The sequence below is a fragment of the Pelophylax lessonae genome (genome assembly GCF_965119305.1).
Source record: "Pelophylax lessonae genome assembly, chromosome: 4".
Taxonomy (NCBI): domain Eukaryota; kingdom Metazoa; phylum Chordata; class Amphibia; order Anura; family Ranidae; genus Pelophylax; species Pelophylax lessonae.
Window position 1 is genome coordinate 52,780,353 of NC_138771.1, and position 22,857 is coordinate 52,803,209.

Here is a 22,857-nt window from a genome sequence, read left to right on the forward strand (position 1 = left end):
GGAGAGTAATGTATCGGGGCCATGTACCTGTAGGCAAGGAGAAATAGAGCAGAGCAGGTCCCAGGGAGATCTTTCCCATCTCCTCACTGGCAATGCTATGTGCCCTAGGTGATTAGGGTGTGCCCAGGCACACCCAGCACACCCTGTGCGCACGCCTATGTCACCGCCACATCCACCACCACCTCAACCTCCCTCCTACTCCATATGGGCCTCGTCCTTCAGAGATGAAGAAGAACATTGTTTTATTTTTCTGTTTTTTTTTGTTGTTTTAAGTTATTTCCCTATCCACATTTGTTTGCAGAGCACTTGCCATGCTCTTAATTACGTTTTGCTGCCATTTGCAGCACTCTAGCCCTTTCCTTTGGTGTTTTAGAGCCATTTTAGTGCCTTAAAGTTCGGGTCCCCATTGACTTCAATGGGGTTCGGTGTCCGGGAAAAGTTCGGTAAAAGTCCGGGACACGGACCCGGACTTTTTTTTAAAGTTCGGCCGAACCCGTCGAACACGGACATCTAGGTGTCCGCTCAACCCTAATATCAACCTATCTTTACCCCCAAAACTTACTAAAATGATACTTGCAGAGGTTACCTGCCTACAGGAATCACAGAACAGAGTTGGCATTCAACTATGCCATTCATAATTATGTAACAAATACATAGAAAGTTTTGTAACACCAATACTTCTCGTTTGTCCTTTGACCCAATTATGAGTTAAAGAGCAGAAAGGAATCTCACCCAATAATTTCCTGAGCTAGTATTCATTAAAAATAGAATTCCTATTTATTTTTATCTGCTCTTTAAGTAGAATTATAGGCCAAACATTTTTTTTTTTTCATGTTGGATAGAGTAAAAGAGGGTTATACCCCTATCTAGAGTTGGAAATCTAGGCAATTGCCGACCTGACCACGAGTCACAGTACAGACTCGAAATAAAGAGGAAAAAGATACTGCCATACCCTCGGACTATGTAAATGGTAACAAGTGGAGGAGAAATTACCCCAGCTACCCACCACCGTGAACCCCCACTCACTCTGCTTCATTAAGCATAAAACGATTGATTATCAATTTCCCCCACAAGTCCACAGACACACATCATAGGAGGATACAGAAACGGTGTACACCGCTAGAAATAATTATTTTTGATAACAAATACCCTAGTGATGTCATTTATTATGCACTGGCCGGTACCCTGTTAAATGTTTAATGTTTTACGTTGTATGTCTTGTTTTTTTGTTTTTTGTGTTTATACTGGTCACATATAGTGTTGAGCGAACACGGACTGTATTATTCGTGTTCGTACCGAATAATTGGATTTTTTGTACCCGAACACGGACACGGACACTTTACTGTATGTTCGGGTAAAAATCCGTGTTCGGTCGTTTTATTTCCGGGTTTTGCATGCTTTGGCGCTCTTTTCATGGCGGGCTTTCAACAGCCAATCAACAATCGTTTAACTGGTGTGCCTTAAGCCATCCCAGCCATGCCTGCAAATGTCTTAGTAGCTGTGATTGGCCGTCTGAAGCATGTGACCAAGTCTTTATAAGTTCGAGGCAGCCGCCGCAGCAGCGTCATTCTGCTGCTTAGCTAAGGGACAGAGCACACATCAATGTGCTGGCTGCTGATTAGGGAAAGATAGGCAGGAAAAAACCATTTGTGTCCGGATAGAATTGAGGGACAGGTCGGAGTGTTTAGGCAGGGCGAGTTGTAGGCATTTTAGGGATAGAGTCTGCTGAATTATAGGGTCAGTGTCTTCTACAAACTACAATCGATATTGCTGTGTGGGGGGTGGGGTCTGCACTCAATCCTGATCTACGATCTCTTCTCAATCCTGTTAGGGACAGAGTCTGCTGAATTTTAGGGAAACTGTGTTCTACAAACTACAATCGATATTGCTGTGTGGTGTGGGATTGGAGATAGGCAGGTGTCAGTGATCCACATCCATTTTTCTGTGTGTGAGCTGCAGTGAACACAATCTTTTTGGGCTGCAGTGAACACAATCTTTTTGGGCTGCAGTGAACACAATCTTTTTGGGCTGCAGTGAACACAATCTTTTTGGGCTGCAGTGAACACAATCTTTTTGGGGTGCAGTGAACAAAATCTTTTTGGGGTGCAGTGAACACAATCCTTTTTGGTGTGCAGTGAACACAATCTTTGTGGGGTGCAGTGAACAAAATCCTTTTTGGGGTGCAGTGAACAAAATCCTTTTTGGGGTGCAGTGAACAACATCCTTTTTGGGGTGCAGTGAACACAATCTTTTTGGGGTGCAGTGAACAAAATCCTTTGTGGGGTGCAGTGAACACAATCTTTTTGGGGTGCAGTGAACACAATCTTTTTGGGGTGGAGTGAACAACATCCTTTTTGGGGTGCAGTGAACAAAATCCTTTTTGGGGTGCAGTGAACAAAATCATTTTTGGGGTGCAGTGAACACAATCTTTTTGGGGTGCAGTGAACACAATCTTTGTGGGGTGCAGTGAACACAATCTTTTTGGGGTGGAGTGAACAACATCCTTTTTGGGGTGCAGTGAACAACATCCTTTTTGGGGTGCAGTGAACACAATCTTTTTGGGGTGCAGTGAACACAATCTTTGTGGGGTACAGTGAACAGAATCTTTGTGGGGTGCAGTGAACACAATCTTTGGGGGGTACAGTGAACACAATCTTTTTGGGGTGCAGTGAACACAATCTTTGTGGGGTGCAGTGAACACAATCTTTTTGGGGTGGAGTGAACAAAATCATTTTTGGGGTGCAGTGAACAACATCCTTTTTGGGGTGCAGTGATCAAAATCCTTTTTGGGGTGCAGTGAACACAATCTTTTTGGGGTGCAGTGAACAAAATCCTTTGTGGGGTGCAGTGAACAGAATCTTTGTGGGGTGCAGTGAACACAATCTTTGGGGGGGTACAGTGAACACAATCTTTTTGGGGTGCAGTGAACACAATCTTTGTGGGGTACAGTGAACAGAATCTTTGTGGGGTGCAGTGAACACAATCTTTGGGGGGTACAGTGAACACAATCTTTTTGGGGTGCAGTGAACACAATCTTTGGGGGGTACAGTGAACACAATCTTTGGGGGGGTACAGTGAACACAATCTTTTTGGGGTGCAGTGAACACAATCTTTGTGGGGTGCAGTGAACACAATCTTTGGGGGGGTACAGTGAACACAATCTTTTTGGGGTGCAGTGAACAACATCCTTTTAGGGTGCAGTGAACACAATCTTTGTGGGGTGCAGTGAACAACATCCTTTTAGGGTGCAGTGAACACAATCTTTGTGGGGTACAGTGAACAGAATCTTTGTGGGGTGCAGTGAACACAATCTTTGGGGGGTACAGTGAACACAATCTTTGTGAGGTGCAGTGAACACAATCTTTGTGGGGTGCAGTGAACACAATCATTGTGGGGTGCAGTGAACTCAATCTTTGTGGGGTACAGTGAACACAATCTCATACTTCTGAAGATTTGAGGGTGCTGCCTGTTCCATACTCCCCCTACTCCTCATCTAGCCTTTTAGGGGTACAAACAATAGTAATTGGGGCCTAGTGTGGTTGTGTACGTGTGATATACATACACTTTTTTGGGATCATATTTTCTATTCCGCTATTTAATCAAAAACCTTTGGGGATCAGTTAAATTGGGGGATAGTCTGTGTTGGTACGTGTGAGAGAGATCCACCTTTCCAAGTTGTTGGGGTTCATCTCATACTTCTGAAGGTTTGAGGGTGCTGCCTGTTCCATACTCCCCCTACTCCTAGCCTTTTAGGGGTACAAACAATAGTAATTGGGGCCTAGTGTGGTTGTGTACGTGTGATATACATACACTTTTTTTGGATCATATTTTCTATTCCGCTATTTAATCAAAAACCTTTGGGGATCAGTTAAATTGGGGGATAGTCTGTGTTGGTACGTGTGAGAGAGATCCACCTTTCCAAGTTGTTGGGGTTCATCTCATACTTCTGAAGGTTTGAGGGTGCTGCCTGTTCCATACCCCCCCTACTCCTCATCTAGCCTTTTAGGGGTACAAACAATAGTAATTGGGGCCTAGTGTGGTTGTGTACGTGTGATATACATACACTTTTTTTGGATCATATTTTCTATTCCGCTATTTAATCAAAAACCTTTGGGGATCAGTTAAATTGGGGGATAGTCTGTGTTGGTACGTGTGAGAGAGATCCACCTTTCCAAGTTGTTGGGGTTCATCTCATACTTCTGAAGGTTTGAGGGTGCTGCCTGTTCCATACTCCCCCTACTCCTCATCTAGCCTTTTAGGGGTACAAACAATAGTAATTGGGGCCCAGTGTGGTTGTGTACGTGTGATATACATACACTTTTTTTGGATCATATTTTCTATTCCGCTATTTAATTTAACTGGGCCTCCATGCGAGACCTGTGTGCCTTGTTGCGCTGTTTTGAGTACTCCACCAACATGGCCAGTGGCAATGACGCCGTTCTCAGCTTAACTATCCCACTTCTATGCCTCCTTGAAAAAACAATTCGGGCGATGATGGAAGAGGATGTGGCACAGGATGAGGAGGAGGAGGAGGATGAAGAGGTAACATTTCCAAGGCTTTCAGGGCAGTCATTCGCAAGGGGCTCCGAGGGTGGGTTCCTGCACACGCAAACGCCAGGGACGCAATTGTCCAGCAGGGGCACAGTTCTGGAGGATGAGGAGGATGAGGAGGAGGAGGAGCTGGAGGAGGAGATGGAACCATGTTCACAGCAGGGTGGCACCTAGGCCAGCTCATGGCCATCACTGGTGCGTGGCTGGGGGGATACAGAGGACACGGACGATACACCTCCCACAGAGGACAGCCTTTCGTTGCCTCTGGGCAGCCTGGCACACATGAGCGATTACATGCTGCAGTGTCTCCACAACGACCGCCGAGTTGCCCACATTCTAACTTGTGCTGATTACTGGGTGGCCACGCTGCTGGATCCCCGTTACAAGGACAACGTACCGTCCTTAATTCACTCACTGGAGCGCGATCGCAAGATGCGCGAGTACAAGCGCACGCTGGTAGACGCCATGCTGCTGGCATTCCCATCTGACAGCGGGGCCACAGTGGAAGCACAAGGCAGAGGAGGAGGAGGAGGAGGTCGCCAACGCAACCAGGGCACCGCCAGCACCTCAGAAGGCAGGGTTAGCATGGCCGAAATGTGGAAAAGCTTTGTCAGCACGCCACAACAAACAGCAGCACCAGCAGCTCAGATGGAACGTCTTAGCAGGAGGCAGCATTTTACCAACATGGTGGAGCAGTATGTGTGCACACGCCTACATGTAGTGAATGACGGGTCTGCCCCCTTCAACTTCTGGGTCTCCAAATTGGGCACATGGCCTGAGCTTGCCCTTTACGCCTTGGAGGTGCTGGCGTGCCCTGCAGCCAGTGTATTATCTGAACGGGTATTTAGCACGGCTGGGGGCGTTATAACAGACAAGCGCAGCCGCCTGTCCAGAGACAATGTGGACAAGCTCACGTTCATTAAAATGAACCAGGCATGGATCCCACGGGACTTTTCCGTACCTTATGCAGAATAGCAATGGATACCGACCTTACCCACCCATTGTTCCATTTTTGCTCTTTCTCACTCTTTTGGGGTGTACCCTCATTTAAAATTTTTGAAAAGAAGCAGTGTTGGCTACCTCGTCCTCCTCCTCAGGGCCAGATTAATGTAGGGGCTATTGGAGCTGCAGCTCCAGGCCCCTACCTTTTATATAGGCCCCGGGTTGGCCATATTCACTGTTACCGCTCTTCTGTCACTTGTAAACACAGAAGTCTGGCTTCTATGCTCGCTTCCCCAGGCAGCACCCTCAGAACCTCCCCACACAGCGTGAAGGCCGGACAAGGAGGGACAGTTGGCGATGCATGGATGTGTTTATGGGCTTCAGAGACAGCATCCCATGTTGAATTAGGCATGCATGGCTGCACCCTTCCTCCTCTGGGTGCATGGCAAGGCACGGCCCTTAAGGCCCTTCAAAATCCTCAGCACCAAGCCCATGATGCTGTTAATCCGGCCCTGGTCCTCCTCCACCGCCGCTTCCACCTACACCGCCCATAGGTGTGCGCAGCCTATTGCATTAAGGTGTGCACCCCAAAGTTGAAATACACATGCATGTGTTTGCCAGCAGGGAGAGTAATGTATCGGGGCCATGTACCTGTAGGCAAGGAGAAATAGAGCAGAGCAGGTCCCAGGGAGATCTTTCCCATCTCCTCACTGGCAATGCTATGTGCCCTAGGTGATTAGGGTGTGCCCAGGCACACCCAGCACACCCTGTGCGCACGCCTATGTCACCGCCACATCCACCACCACCTCAACCTCCCTCCTACTCCATATGGGCCTCGTCCTTCAGAGATGAAGAAGAACATTGTTTTATTTTTCTGTTTTTTTTTGTTGTTTTAAGTTATTTCCCTATCCACATTTGTTTGCAGAGCACTTGCCATGCTCTTAATTACGTTTTGCTGCCATTTGCAGCACTCTAGCCCTTTCCTTTGGTGTTTTAGAGCCATTTTAGTGCCTTAAAGTTCGGGTCCCCATTGACTTCAATGGGGTTCGGTGTCCGGGAAAAGTTCGGTAAAAGTCCGGGACACGGACCCGGACTTTTTTTTAAAGTTCGGCCGAACCCGTCGAACACGGACATCTAGGTGTCCGCTCAACCCTAGTCACATATAAAAAGGCTAAGCCAATATCTGTACGGTGTTGTACTTACAAAAATACTATTAACAATAAATTGCTATGATTTACATTTTACCTCTGAATCCCTAAATTTTTGTACTGACCATCTAACCAAAGCTTAGTTCTGACACCTGAACAGAACACCTTTCATTTATACCCCTATCAGCAGTGCTGGGACAAGGTCATCCAGTGCTCAGGGCAAATATGTCGAACTGCGCCCCCCGACCCTCTTGCCCACCCCTTGTTCCGGCCTTGCCTATCAGATTATGTTTCTACCATCTGTGTCCCATTGGGGAGAAATCCCTTCACTTCCTGTCCCATAACCAAAACAGGGAGTGAGAGGAAATCCCTGCAAAGTAATCACTTGGCCTCTGGACCCCTGCCCCCCCCCCCCCCCCCCAATGACCAGGCCATTTTATGACATAGGCACTGCATTATTTTAACTGACAATAGCGCATCCATGCAACACTGCACCCAAATAAAATTGATGTCCTTTTCCCCCCACAAAAAGAGCTTTCTTTGGGTGGTATTTGGTCACCTCTGCAGTTTTTATTTTTTTGCGCTATAAACAAAAAAAGACCTTCAATGTAAAAAAAATAAATACAAATTTTTACTTTCTGCTATAAATTGCATTCAATAAAAAAATCAATTTAGGCCAATATGTATTCTGCTACACATTTGTAGTACAAAAAATCCCAATAAGCGTATATATTAATTGGTTTGCGCAAAAGTTATAGCATCTACAAATATCTATCAATAGGATATTTGTTTTTTGTTGTTTTACTAGTAATGGCGGCGATTGGAGACTCATAGTGGGACAATGATATTGCGGTGGACAGTCAGACAGTAACGGACACTTTTTTTACACTTTGCGGGATCCAGTGACACTAATACAGTGATCAGTGCTAAAAATACGCACTGTCGCTGTACTAATGACACTGGCTTGGAATGAGTCAAGATCAGGGGTAATCAAAGGGTTAAATGTGTGCCTAGCCAGTGTTTTACTATACTGTGGGAAGTGCTTTTACTAGGGGAAGGCATTGATCTATGTTCCTGCTTTGCTCCATGTTTCCTGCTTTGATCCATGTTCAGAAAGGGAATCACCCCATAAATCCTGTAATGCTATTGGTTTAGAGAGTGAGTGAGAGGAAGAGCCCACTCTACTAGGGGTGCCATATGCCCCTTTGCAGTTCACTTTTTTGCAACAGTTACATCCGTCACAAGAAAAAGTTTGGAACAGCTATATCAGCAGTTTATAAGGTTTTTCTCTTGTACAATAATGTCAAATTTGGGTGAGAGGCAAATTTAGTCCTCTAGTACTCTTTGTTCAAACTATTGTAACAAATGAAGTCTGAATTACTAGTCACATAATGGCATCCCATTTAATTAAACAGTTCTTTAAGCAAATGGGTGTTTTTGACTGCATAATGAAATGTATGTTTGACATCTTTCCGAAAATTATACAGTCAGGTCCATAAATATTGGGACATCTACACAATTCTAATATTTTTGGCTCTATACACCACCACAATGGATTTGAAATGAAACAAGAAAGATGTACTTTAACTGCAGACTTTCAGCTTTAATTTGAGGGTATTTACATCCAAATCAGGTGAACGGTGTAGGAATTACAACAGTTTGTATATGCGCCTCCCACTTTTTAAGGGACCAAAAGTAATGGGACAGATTAACAATCATAAATCAAACTTTCACTTTTTAATATTTGGTTGCAAATCCTTTGCGGTCAATTACAGCCTGAAGTCTGGAACGCATAGACATCACCAGACGCTGGGTTTCATCCCTGGTGATGCTCTGCCAGGCCTCTACTGCAACTGTCTTCAGTTCCTGCTTGTTCTTGGGGCATTTTCCCTTCAGTTTTGTCTTCAGCAAGTGAAATGCATGCTCAATCGGATTCAGGTCAGGTGATTGACTTGGCCATTGCTTAACATTCCACTTCTTTCCCTTAAAAAACTCTTTGGTTGCTTTCGCAGTATGCTTCGGGTCATTGTCCATCTGGACTGTGAAGCGCCGTCCAATGAGTTCTGAAACATTTGGCTGAATATGAGCAGATAATATTGCCCCAAACACTTTAGAATTCATCCTGCTGCTTTTGTCAACAGTCACATCATCAATGAATACAAGAGAACCAGTTCCATTGGCAGCCATACATGCCCACGCCATGACACTACCACCACCATGCTTCACTGATGAGGTGGTATGCTTTGGATCATGAGCAGTTCCTTCCCTTCTCCATACTCTTCTCTTCCCATCACTCTGGTAGAAGTTGATCTTGGTCTCACCTGTCCTTAGGATGTTGTTCCAGAACTGTGAAGGCTTTTTTAAATGTTGTTTGGCAAACTCTAATCTGGCCTTCCTGTTTTTGAGGCTCACCAATGGTTTACATCTTGTGGTGAACCCTCTGTATTCACTCTGGTGAAGTATTCTCTTGATTGTTGACTTTGACACACATACACCTACCTCCTGGAGAGTTTTCTTGATCTGGCCAACTGTTGTGAAGGGTGTTTTCTTCACCAGGGAAAGAATTCTTCGGTCATCCACCACAGTTGTTTTTCATGGTCTTCCAGGTCTTTTGGTGTTGCTGAGCTCACCGGTGCATTCTTTCTTTTTAAGGATGTTCCAAACAGTTGATTTGGCCACACCTAATATTTTTGCTATCTCTCTGATGGGTTTGTTTTGTTTTTTCAACCTAATGATGGCTTGCTTAACTGATAGTGACAGCTCTTTGGATCTCATATTGAGAGTTGACAGTAACAGATTCCAAATGTAAATAGCACACTTGAAATGAACTCTGGACCTTTTATCTGCTCCTTGTAAATGGGATAATGAGGGAATAACACACACCTGGCCATGGAACAGCTGAGCAGCCAATTGTCCCATTACTTTTGGTCCCTTAAAAAGTGGGAGGTACATATACAAACTGTTGTAATTCCTACACCGTTCACCTGATTTGGATGTAAATACCCTCAAATTAAAGCTGAAAGTCTGCAGTTAAAGCACATCTTGTTTGTTTCATTTCAAATCCATTGTGGTGGTGTATAGAGCTAAAAAGATTAGAATTTTGTTGATGTCCCAATATTTATGGACCTGACTGTATGTAAAAAGTTATTTCAATTGACATTAAAGCCCAACTCTGGTCAAATCTGGCTCATTTTGTCTAGGGCTGAGCAGAAAGCATATACTTGCCCAATCTTTCCTCTGGAAAATAGCGCTCCCCCATTGGCCAGTGGTGGACTGTTCCTGGTCTATGGAGCCTGCTCAGGGTGTAATAAAAACAGGAATGGTCCACTATCCAAAACTGTTGGAGCACAGGGGTGCCAGACCGATCTTGTGCTGGGAGAATCAGGTAAGTATTTTCCTGCTCTCCTCTCCCTTCTAAAAATATGAGCAGTTAACCTGTGCAGTGCGGGCACAGTCCCACTGCATGGGAAAACATTTTATTGCCTGGAGCTGGGCTTTATAATATGAAAAGAACTGTCTGAAACTTGTTCTGTGGTTTTCCAAATGAAAAAATGTAGGCCCTCAGAATAAACCACTGAAGATAAAAGGGGAATGGTACCAGAGATCGGGATCGTTGGGTATAGGATTGTGTGTGTAAATGGGAATGTATGTTTTTTTTTTTTTTTTTTTTTTTATTGGTTGAACTACGGATGGACTTGTGTCTTTTTTTAACTTGACTATATGAGACTTATGCTGGCCATACACTAGACAAAAAATCGTTCGAAAATCTGTCATTTGGTCCGATCGTTCGTTTTTCGTCCAGTTAATGGGCACAAATAGAAAATCGTTTTTAACTTTTCAAAGCCGAAAAATCGAAGGAACAGTTTGGAAAATTCTGCCGAACGAACGATGAATTGAAAGGTTAATGTGTTTCTTGGCCGAACTGTTTGCATTAAGCATATGTGACAAAATGAACTAAAAATGTCCATTGAACGATAGATCATTCAAAAGTCGGTCATTACATGATGGCACGACCGTCTGCTCTCGTGGCCGATTTTTCGTTTTTCAAAAAAGAGTTTGAACGATTTTTCGGCTAGTGTATGGCCAGCTCAAGGCTGGCCATACATGTTCAATTTTCTTGAGCAATTTTCTGTTCGATTTACAAAAAAACATAAAATATGAGGTCAAAACTAAACACTTTCATTTGTACCCAATTTGGCAGGCTTTTGTACTACATAGTTAAAGGTAAATCTAAAGAAAATTGTACAGAAAATTGTAAGAAATTATTTTAATGTATGGCCAGCCTAACTATGTAACTATGTAAGTGTCCTGGTGTAGTATTGAGTTATAGTGATTGTAAATGATCACCTTGTAAAACAAACCATTCAGTTAAAAATAGAAATGAAAGGCAAAGCATTTTTGTATAGATACAAAAAAAACATTATAAATACCTTTTTTCCTTATTGTTATAAGTGATCACATATCCTCTTGCCTCAGCTGCATAAGAGCTGGGGGAGGAGGAGAAGCAGCAGCTCACTGAACCTCCCAGTGAATGGCTGTGCAGCAGAGGCATGTCAGGACAAGTCTGATCAGCACACTGAGTTCCCAGCATAGTTTGTTCTCCTGCTTAGTGCGGTCAGTTTTTAATAGGAAAGCAGATGGACCGGCAAGAACACCAGGGATTTCACACAAAGGAAGCAATGCAAAGAGAACAGGAGACTTTCTCCTACAAGTACACGGTATAGCAGGTACATAGCAGGAATATGAAGTTTTGGTGTAACAAATGCTTTAATGAGGTTGAGTCACTAAAGGCAAATAGGCTGTTGGCTTTGAAAGAGAAGTTGCCCCAGAGCTTATTGAATGAGGGGAAGCTCTGCTGACTTCCATCATCCTATCATCTGCAAGTAAAATTGCTGTTTTTTTATTTTATTTTTTTCTTGTATGTGATTGTCCCTTCTCTGCAAAGTGAAACGTCACCATATTAAGTTCTTGGATCAATTCCCTAAGACCCGGTTCACACTACTCCGCCTTAGGACGCGACTTGTACTACCTCAAGTGGCCCCAACTCACTTGTCATTACAAATTCAATGTAAATGAATGAGAGCCGTCTTAATATGCACTACTGAAGTCGCTCCAACTTCAGAAAAGGTTCCTGTACTACTTCAAGGTGACCTCTATCCGACTTGTGCACATAGACTTCAATGGGAGTCGCCTCTAAGTCGGATCCTTATCTATTTTCAAGCGACTGTGATTAGACTTTCCAGGAAGAAGAAAAAGATTACCCAGGCATTCCCCACAGACAAAGTAACCTATCAATTAAGTCTCTTCAAAAGTCTCTTCAAAGTCACGCTAAAAAGTCGCTCCCTCATGGGGCGACTTTCTGGTCACGGTAGTGTGAACCGGCTCTTACAGAGTGAACATCCTATTTGCCTTTACTATTGAATCAGCTACTGCAGAGAGTGATACAATGTTGCAGAGACGAAACTTCATTGTTTGAGATGTTTTGACCGACACCCCTAAGTCCCGGTTCACACTGGGGCGACCTGTGAGGCGACCTGGTCGCCTCACAGGTCGCCGTAGGTCGCCTCCCATAGGGAAGCTGTGGACCCGTTCTAATAGGAGCGACACAAGTCGCTCTGACTCAAGAAATGGGCAATTTGGGACTTTGTGTGAGAACTGGCGAGTACTGCTCAGTGTCTCCATCCCTGTGAATAGTCAATTGAAAAGCAAGAGGGGATAAATGAAGGTGTGTGAAAAACAGCCGGTCCCTAGTTTGAAATACTTACCCACCAGTCTGCTAACAAACCAAAATAAACCTGTCTAACAATATAAGTTAAAAGCAGGAGTTTAGTTAACACACATTTGCAAATGCATGCCGAAGCTGCAAGGCCAACTACAAGGCACCCGACTTAGAAAAAGGGTCCGGAGCTTCTTTGGGGCGACCAGGAGGCGACCGCCATAGACTTCAGTGTTATGAAGTCCGTGGCGGCCGCTCCGAGGTCGCGGCGCGCTGCTCGCACCGCGACCTCCGAGGTCGCCCCTATGTGAACGGGGCCTTAGGCCTTATTCACACAGGGCCTAGACTGCAATTATTTTTTCAGTTGACCCCTAAAGCTCCATATACACGTGACGTTGTTAAAAGTCCCTTTGAATGTTGGAATTTTTAGGACGTTTGAAACGTCCATTAGGTCACGTTTGCACCTGCGTCTAGCGGGCGTTTGCGTTTAGAACCGTTCCCAGAGGTCAAAAAAACTATTCCCCTTTAAAATGGAAAACAGCGAACGCTAAACGCGGGTCATCGCGTTCGGCCACGTTCGGTCACGTTTTTGCGTTTGAAACGCCGGGAAACACACGTTCGAACGTAAATAATTGCTTTCCAAAATACGTTCCTGAAATCAACTGCCTGCAAATGACTGTAAACGACCCTGTGTACATGGACAGATAAGATATTGTATCCATCTGCCTCAAATTTCACCAAGTGAAGCATCATCAAGAAGTTACTGAGTAGAACATTTTTCATGTGCATTTATTATAAGTATAATTTTAAAAGATGTCAGTGAACCCTGGCACATTTTCTTGCATCAAGCCAAATTTATGTTATCACTTCTCTGTATATGATTGGAAGCTTGGTGCTCAGATAATTATCACTGCAAAATATACATCCCCCATTCCAAAAAAGTTGGGACAGGGCCTGAGGGCCATATTTAGCACGGTGTAGCATCCCCTCTTCTTTTAACAACGCTCTGCAAAGGTCTGGAAACTGAGGAGAACATTTGCTGGAGTTTTGGGAAGAGGAAAGTTGTCCCATTCTTGCCTGAACATATTCTGCTCTAAAGCCTGGATATAACTTTCAGCATTGATAGTGCCTTTCCAGATGCGCAAGCGGGCCATTTGATATGCACTAATGCACCCCCATACAATCAGAGATGCAGGCTTTTACATTGAGCGCTGATAACAAGCCGGAGTAGTCAGAGCTTTAGTCTGGAGGACATGGCCCCACGGTTACCAAACAGAATGTAAAATTTCATCTGACCATAGAACTGTTTTCCACTTTGCAACAGACCATTTAAATGAGCTTAAGCCCAGAGAAGAGTTATGTTCAGAGATGACTCCTTCTTTGCATGATAGAGCTTTGCCTTGCATTTTTGGATTGCACAGAGAACTGTGTTCACAGATAGTGATTTTTGGAAGTATTCCTGAGCCCATGCAGTGATGTCCATCACAAAATCATGCCTGTTTTTAATGCAGTGCCGTCTGAGGGCCAGAGGATCACGGGCATCCAATATTGTGTTTCGGACTTGTCCCTTGCACATAGAGATTTCTCCAGATTCTCAGATTCTTTTGATGATATTATGTACTGTAGATGATGATACATTTAAAGTCTTTGCAATTTTATGTTGAGGAACATTCTTCTGAAATTGTTTAACAGTTTTGAGATGGAGCTTTCCACAGTTTGGTCAACCTCTGCCACGATATATACAAAATTGAGACGTGACCCTGTGTGCTGTGGCACCACATCCAATGAGAATAAATCAAGAGAAAGCAAAAAATCTAAGGGTAATAGGACTTTGAAGGAAGCCACTGTTAATCCCATGTAGAAGTAATCAGTATTTAAATATAAAAAAAAAAAACATACAACATTTATTTTGACAACATAAAAGAAATATTCATTAAAACCATAGCATGAATAATGTACATGAAGGTGCTATAAAGAATGATTCTATAGCAAAAGAACCCATAAATTGCCCGACATATGCCAAGGTCTGGTGTCTGTGAATCCCAGAGACGGGCTACCTCCTGTGTTTGGGCCAATAAGGATTCTAAAGTGTAGCTACCATTGGATCACTACGCGTTTCGCTATACAGCTTCCTCAGGAGTACCAATTGGTGCTACGAGACATGGCACAATGATCATACAGTTTGTGGTATAGGAAATTATTCCTAAAAACAGCAATATGCTATACTTCATAATTAGTTTTATATGTAACAAATATACCATTCAAAAATATTTAATTTGTTCCAAATTTAGCTGAGTACTGATATATATCCGCCCAAGGGCTCAAAGGAAGGACATAAGACACTAAAATCAGAACAGGATGGAGCCGGGGGAGGGAGAGAGGGGGGGGGGACTCTGCCCACCTTTAATTCTCAGTCACTCTGACTCTCTAAGATGCCCTTTTTTATACCCAATCGTGTTTGCCAATTAACCCAATTAGTTAAAACATGTTCCTCCAGCTCTTCCTTGTTAGTAATATTTACTTTTCCAGATTTTTGTTGCCCTGTCTCAAATTTTTTAAGACCTGTTGCTGCCAAGAATTTCAAATTGACTTTGTATTTTTTCAGAAATAGTACATTTTTCTCATTTGATATGTTTTCTATTTTCTATTGTGAATAAAATATGGGATTATAAGATGCGCAAATCATTACACTCTGTTTTTATATAGATTTTACATAGCATCCCAACTTTTTTGGAATTGGGACTATAGACATTCGTGAAACATTTTTTCAGAGTCCTAAGGCCCTATATACACAGGAAATTTACTAACCTCTCCTAAACGCCTTTCCTCTTGTAAACTGAGATTTTGCAGAAAAAAATGCTTGACATATGTAAACGCATTTAGACCCGTTTAGGTGCCTTAAGAGTTTGGTAGTTAATTTAATTGGCCAGCATTCTGGCCTCTAGTGTTAACCACTTGCCAACCGCCGCGCGACTATTTACTGCGGCAGTCAGCCCCTACTGGGCAAAGCGACGTAGGGCTACGTTGATCGCCCACGAGCCTCTAGGGGGCAAGCGCGCCGCCGGAGACGCGCTCCCGCTCCCGCTCGTTCACTAACTTTCCCGCGCGAGTGACCGGCGGCTCTGATGTCCGCCGGCAACTCGCGATCTCCCGCTGGAGAGGGAGAAAGGCAGGCGGCTAATGTAAACAAAGCCGCCAGTCATTCTCCCTGGTGTAACTGCAGAGACTGTACGATCCTGCTATGTAGGATCGTATGTCTCTGTGGTTACATCAAAAGCCACGCCCCCCACAGTTAGAATCACGCCCCTAGGGATACATTTAACCCACTGATCACCAATAAAGTTAACCCCTTGCCTCCCAGTGTCATTTTTACAGTAACAGTGCATATTTATAGCACTGGTTACTGTGGTAATGTCACTTGTACCCCCAAAAGTGTCAAAAATGTCAGTCAGGGGTCCGATCTGTCCGCCGCAATGTCGCAGTCCCGCAAATAAAATCGCAGATTGCCGCCATGACTAGTTAAAAAAAAAAACAATACAAATGACATAAATCTTTCCCGTTCCCCCAGAATTCTGGCCTCTAGTGTTAACCACTTGCCGACCGCCGCACGACTATTTACTGTGGCAGTCAGCCCCTACTGGGCAAAGCGACGTAGCGCTACGTCGCTCGCCCACTAGCTTCTAGGCGTATCATGCAGTGCTGAATCGCAAAATAGGCCCTGGTCTTTGAGCAGCCAAATCCTCTGGGGCTTAAGTGGTTAAACTTCTGGTCTTCAGAGGAAAGAGTTAACAGTGGACAGTGCAGTCTCCAGTTAGTCTGTTTGCTTGGAGAAGGGAGGAATCAGGGGAAGCAGGGGAGTGGCTTGCTATCCTAGACTATTCTAGGCTATTTCTATTGCTACACACATTGTAAGGAGACACATCTGTAGTCCCTGCATACAAGGGTGGCTCCATAGGATGCTGCAAGAGAAAGGAGCCACCATGAAACAGGAAACCTGGGGCAATGGTCATGGCACCAGTGTAAAGTTACATGGTTACATAGTTAGGTTGAGAAAAGACACAAGTCCATCTAGTTCAACCAATAAAAGTGAAACGTAGGCAAGAATTAGGCCCTCATGCTCACCGGACATTTTGCACAATCTCCTAGAAGCCTTTCCTCCTAGCAGCAACGTTTTGGCAGAAAAAACGACTGACGCTTGTAAAAGTGTCTGAAGCTTTTACAAGTGTTTAGGCCTGTTTGCAGGCATCAAGAGCTTGGAGGTTAATTCATTTAATTTGCCAGAATAATAATTTATTCTAGTCATTGAAATTAATTATCAGTGGCGTCACTAGGGCTGGTATCACCTGGTGCAGTAAAACGTGGTGTAACCCCCTCCCTCCCAATAATTACCAATTATCCAATACAACATAATGTATAAAGTAGAGGGGTCAGAAGCAAGTAACAAACAAAACAACATATAGAGTGCCACGTTCACAGCACAGCCCTTCCTTACACCAAAGCCCCCTGCATACATCAGAGTTCCCCCTTACATCAGAGTGCCACCATCTTACATCAGAGTCTGAAGAGTCCCCCCTTACATCAGAGTCCAGATAATGCCCCCTTATATCAGAGTTCCACCTTACAGCAGTGTGTCCCCTTACATCAGAGCCTAGCAGAGTACCCCCTTAAATCAGAATCCAGCAGAGTGCCTCCTTAAATCAGAATCCAGCAGAGTCACCCCTGGTGTCATCTGGGTGCGGTTCACACTCCTCGCACCCCATACGGACGCCACTGTTAACACTGAAGCACTAAATGCACCTAGCTTTAATGCACGTTTAGGCGCATTTAGATGCATTAAGTAGCGTTTAGTAGAGTCAAGCGTTTTTTCTTCCAAAACACTGCTGCTCCTGGATGCACTGACAGTGGGTTTTTTTCCTGCATCTAAAAGCCTCCGCCACTAAATGCTGCTAAAAGCCTTTGTGTGCATGGACACACAGCATAACATGCAGGGAAGTTTAAAGGCAGGAAAAATAAAAAATGCCCGACGCCCCTAGAAGCAGCTGCAGAAACGTTGTGTGTGCATGAGGCCTAACAGATAAAGAAGCTGCATACTCATTAAGTGATTAAATCAACTGCTAAACGTGCTTAAAAACTGAGGGTTTAATATCAAATGAAGTTACATTGGATGTTCATGTCTATCTCTGTTACACGAAAAAATCTTAACGGTAAAAAAAAAAAAAAAAATGTGGGAATGAAAAAAGTTTTAATAAGTATAAACTTCTGGGAGTAATTGTGTCATTATGTTAAAACTATAGATACAATGACGATAGAGCCTTTTAACAGGTTTTACAACTGTGTAACTAACAAGTCACAATTATTTCTACAGGTTGTTGATGCTGGTGGTTCTATGACTATCCACACATTTGGAGCATATTTTGGATTGACAGTGGCCTGGATCCTACAACGCCCAAATTTAAAGCAAAATAACAACAAGGAAGGATCAGTGTATACATCTGACCTCTTTGCAATGATTGGTGAGTTGGTTGTATGATAGATAGATAGATAGATAGATAGATAGATAGATAGATAGATAGATAGATAGATAGATAGATAGATAGATAGATAGATAGATAGATAGATAGATAGATAGATAGATAAGTGCCATCTTAATAGCATTATGGACCCCTGGGAAAAAGCCATGAACTGAGGCCCCTTCCAGACTGCATCAGGTGTCAGCCCATAGGAAGGTTATTTTATATTCTTTTTAATAAACCCCCTATTACTGGCTCTTCTAAGCTATCACTCCACAAATTAAAGACCAGAAATTGCATTATTGGTAATTGCTTGCTACAGTTGTGAAGGAATTCATTCGTTCAGCATTTTCCCAAACAGCAAACGACTTCGGTTTGAACCTGAAGCTCATCCCTACATCTAAGCAAAGCAAAAAAACAAGCGGAGCGCCTCTAAGTGCAATACGTTGAATGAAGAAATAAACATACAGTGTGAAGTAACTCACTAGATAAAAGGAAGTGAAGGCTCAAAAGCAACGTCCTGGGGTCAAGCTGTCCAATAGCTAATGCGGAGAGAGAAGAAGTCAAGATGGTACTATCCGGTGGATGGGATGGCGGGGAGATGCCGGCTCTTGCTTCCCTGGGACCGGACTCTCGAGGCAGGCTGTGACTCAGCGTCGACCGTGTGACGTAGGCAGGGTCAGGGTGCACACGACGCGTTTCAGAGCGTGCGCCAAGCTCGTGGGGAGCATGCGCGCTCTTTCCTCAGGTGTAGATTACTAGCCTCGAGAGTCCGTTCCCGGGGAAGCAAGAGCCGGCATCTCCCCGCCATCCCATCCACCGGATAGTACCATCTTGACTTCTTCTCTCTCGGCATTAGCTATTGGACAGCTTGACCCCAGGACGTTGCTTTTGAGCCTTCACTTCCTTTTATCTAGTGAGTTACTTCACACTGTATGTTTATTTCTTCATTAAACGTATTGCACTTAGAGGCGCTCCGCTTGTTTTTTTGCTTTACCTTGTCTACAGATTGACTCCTGTGTAGCTGAGCCGGCCCTTCGTGCATACTTTCATCCTACAGCTCATCTTCTTTACATTTTATGGACTTTACCCCACATCTCCTTATGTAGGTAATGCCTTCACATATTCATTCATTTTTTTGCTATGTACTGGCCTGACATCTTGCTTCCACATTAGCTGTACCCCAGTGTATCAGAGCGCCAGCTGTTCTTTCATTTTGTGCTACACCTAAGCAAAACCGATGGGCACTCTCTAACATTCAATGTACAAATATTGCTAATCAGCAGTATCAGGAGTGTAAACACAGTCAAATCAGCCCATGTGGCTGCTATGGGGCATGGGCTCTGTTTGCATCTTCAAGGAGTTTGTAAAATTAAATTGCATTATCACCATCATTCTGACTGGGACTAGACACAAATCGGTATAGCCTGAAGCAAAAAAAAAAAAAAATTATATATATATATATATATATATATATATATATATATAAGCGTTGGGCTAGCATGCTGGGAGACAGGGTAATAAGGGAGAGAGAGGGTTAACTAGGAAGTGGTTAAGCCCATTTGGTGTTTACAGCAGGGTGGGGGGGTTCCCCAAAAGATTGGGACAGTTCCTGGCATCTGGTGAAGGCATGTGGGCAAGAACCTTCCTGCCCGCCTGCCCTGCATTGGATCAGACTATCTTTAGGTGGTTTCAAAACCCTCGCAGTGGGGTCTTTGGAGGCATTTTAAAAAACCTGCAGTGCTTATCATATTAGGGAAACATCTAAGGTATGGAGTCCCCTGTGGAAGGCTAATTAATGCTGGGTTACCTGGTAAGTTAAAATTGTGAGGAATCTGCAGAGTGCTGAGGTCGTCCCTGAGCTGGTGTGGTGCAGCTGGGGACCGTGTAAGTAGTTACGCAGATACAAAGTGGATAATTGATAATTGGTGCCTCCAAAGATCAGCAACCTTATGTTTCTCGGTATTGTATTATTATTTTGGTTCCTGTTTTATGGAATGTTTGTTTTATTTTGTTATTAGTTTAATAAATGGCCGCTACGGCCAATTTTACTCCAAGAAGTGTGTCATGGTGGTTTTTGCAGTTTAGTTTGGGTAAAAGGGTTGGAGTTTGTTAGCGGTTATTATAATGAGGGTTACTTCTGTGGTGCCTCGTACACACGACTGGAAATTCGGCCGGGAATTTTCATCTGACGACCGATCTGCCGATTTTCGGCTTGTTAGTATGGTGCTTCCAACAACCAACCCCGACTTTTCGGCCAAAAAAAATCCTGATGTGCAGGCTATATAATTTTTGTCGACCGTCCAAAACACGTCCGATTTTTGTCTCATGAGTACAGATTTCGATGGGGAAAAATCTTATGAGCAAGACTAGGCATGCTCAGAGATGAAAGAACACAAAGAAAGCAATCCAACACATGACATCACTTCTGAAGTAGAATTCTGTCATGCTGGAAAATTCGTGTGCAGTCTAGAGCACATTCCAACCAACAGACACCAATCTGGACAAAAGACGGACGACCGGTCGGCGTAAATTCGTTGCGTGTGTACGAGGCTTTAGTCATGTCTTTGTAAAGCACGGACTACTTTATGTGTTTATATCCATCCACTCAGGGTCATTATTGTACAAACAGCCACCATGGAGAAGGTACAAGGAGTATCAGTGCTTGGCAAAGTGACCAGCTGGAGTCATACCAAGAAGAAAGCAGAGCCTGTGTGGATTTTTAAATCATTTAAACAGCTTTGCTAGACAAGCATGTGCATGATATGACTGCTGTCTTTTTTTTGACTGCACATCAAGGTTACTATTTCTTATTAGGGGGTGCTGCATGAGTTCCTGGACACCAGTCAGGATGTGGGCTCATATTAGCAGTGATATGGTAATGCAGACTCAAGCCCCGTACACACGCAACGATTATCGGCCGACCGATCGTCCGTCTTTTGTCCAGAGTTGTGTTTTGTTGGTTGGAATGTGCCTAGACTGCACACGAATTTTCTCGCCCAACAAAAATCTGCTTCAGAAGTGATGTCATGTGTTGGATTGCTTTCTTTGTGTTCTTTCTTATCTGAGCATGCCCAGTCTTGCTCATAAGATGTTTCCCTGTCGAAATCAGTACTGACTGCACGAAAATCGGCCGTGTTTTGACGGCCAACAAAAATTTTATAGCCTGCACACCTGATTTTTTTCGGCCGAAAAGTCTGAGTCGGTTGTCGGAAGCATCATACTAACAAGCCGAAAATCGGCAGATCGGACGTTGGATGAAAATTCCCTGCCAATTTTCGATGCCTGTGTACGAGGCTTAAGTGTTAAAGGGAATTGTTATTAGCTCGGACATATAGGCCACTGGCTACAATTTAAAATGCCAGGCTATTAAAGGGGATCTCATCCCTGTGTAATAGGTACTATTTTATATTTTGTTTAGATCAGGATTCACAGGCATCCCAAGTTCAGTGAACATTTATATAAGTTACAATGGGAGTTTAGGAAAGCCACTAGCAACTCACCAGGCTAACAATTAGAATTGCTTTAGGCCAGCCTTTTTCAACCGGGGTCCCCAGGCACCCTGGGGTGCCTTGAGGCCTCTCCAGGGGTGCCTTGGCAAATAGCCTAAAAAGTGATCAAAAATCGTATACAAGCCAGCAGGTGGATGAAGCCTGCCTTTTAGTTACACCAAGCCATGAGTTTTCATTGTGCACCATTACGACTTTCTAGACACTGGCATCCTAACAACCAATGATGACATCAGTTGATAAGAAGGATGTCTGTCCCCTCCACAGCATCCTTGTTTGACCCTCCTCTGCCTTTCTCCCTCAGCACTGGGGTGACATTAGCTGACTGATGGAAAGAAATTGAGGGAGAAGAGAAACATTGGAAAACTAGTCAGAACCAGTGTGCAAAAGTATATTTGCCTTGGAAGAAAAAAACACCTCTAGCGTTGGGTGTACTAAGTGTAGCTGTTTCTGCATTATGAAAAAAACTTATTAGAATCGTTTTTTACATTTTAGAATAGGGTTCCTCGTGACTGTCTATAATTTTAAAGGTTGCCTTGAGATTGTCTATAACTTTAAAGGGTGCCTTAACTGAAAAAAAAGGTTAAGAAACACTGTTTTAGACAATGAATACCTTTTATTTAACTACATTAGAATTATGCTGTATGATTAACTGAGCAAGAACAAGATTAACCACTTTTACCACTGGAGGATTTTGCTGTCTTACGTCCAGGCCACTTTTTGCGATTCGGCACTGTGCGAATTTAACTGACAATTGCGCGGTCATGCAATGCCGTACCCAAACGAAATTTACGTCCTTTTTTCCCCCACAAACAGAGCTTTCTTTTGGCTGTATTTGACCACCTCTGCGCTTTTTATTTTTTGCGATATTAATAAAAAAATGCAAAAATTTTGAAAAAATAACAATATTTTTCTACTTTAACAGTTAAAAAATATCCAATATATTCAATTTTTGTCATATATTTAGGCCAGAATGTATTTAGCTACATGTCTTTGACAAAAAAAATTCTCAATGAGCGTATTTTTAACCGCTTTATGACCGGAAGGTTTTACCCCATTCCTGACCAGGCTATATTTTGCGATTCGGCTCTGCGTTATTTTAACAGACAATTGCGCGGTCATGCGATGCTGTACCCAAATTAAATTTATGTCCTTTTTTCCCCCACAAATAGAGCTTTCTTTTGGTGGTATTTGATCACCTGTGCGATTTTTATTTTTTGCGCTATAAACAAAAAAAGAGCGACAATTTTGAAAAAAATAACAATATTTTTCACATTTTTTATATGAAATTCCTCCCCAAAAAATGTAAAAATCAAAATTTTTTATCATTTTAGGCCAATTTGTTTTCTGCTACATATTTTTGGTAAAAAAAATCACAATAAGCGTATTTTGATTGGTTTGCGCAAAAGTTATTGCGTTTACTAACTAAGGGAAAGATTTCTGTAATTTTTGGTGTTTTTTTTTTTTTAACGAGTAATGGC

At 43.3% G+C, this 22,857-nt stretch overlaps 1 protein-coding gene across 2 annotated transcripts in view; it reads left to right on the plus strand.

Annotated features, from left to right (window-relative positions):
• RHCG (Rh family C glycoprotein) overlaps window positions 1-22,857 on the plus strand; it is a 227,782-nt gene that overhangs the window by 155,774 nt on the left and 49,151 nt on the right. For both annotated transcript variants that reach the window (XM_082255116.1, XM_082255117.1), the window contains exon 4: window positions 17,723-17,870. In XM_082255116.1, coding sequence (XP_082111242.1) covers window positions 17,723-17,870 — 148 coding nt within the window. The remainder of the gene's footprint in view (window positions 1-17,722; window positions 17,871-22,857) is intronic.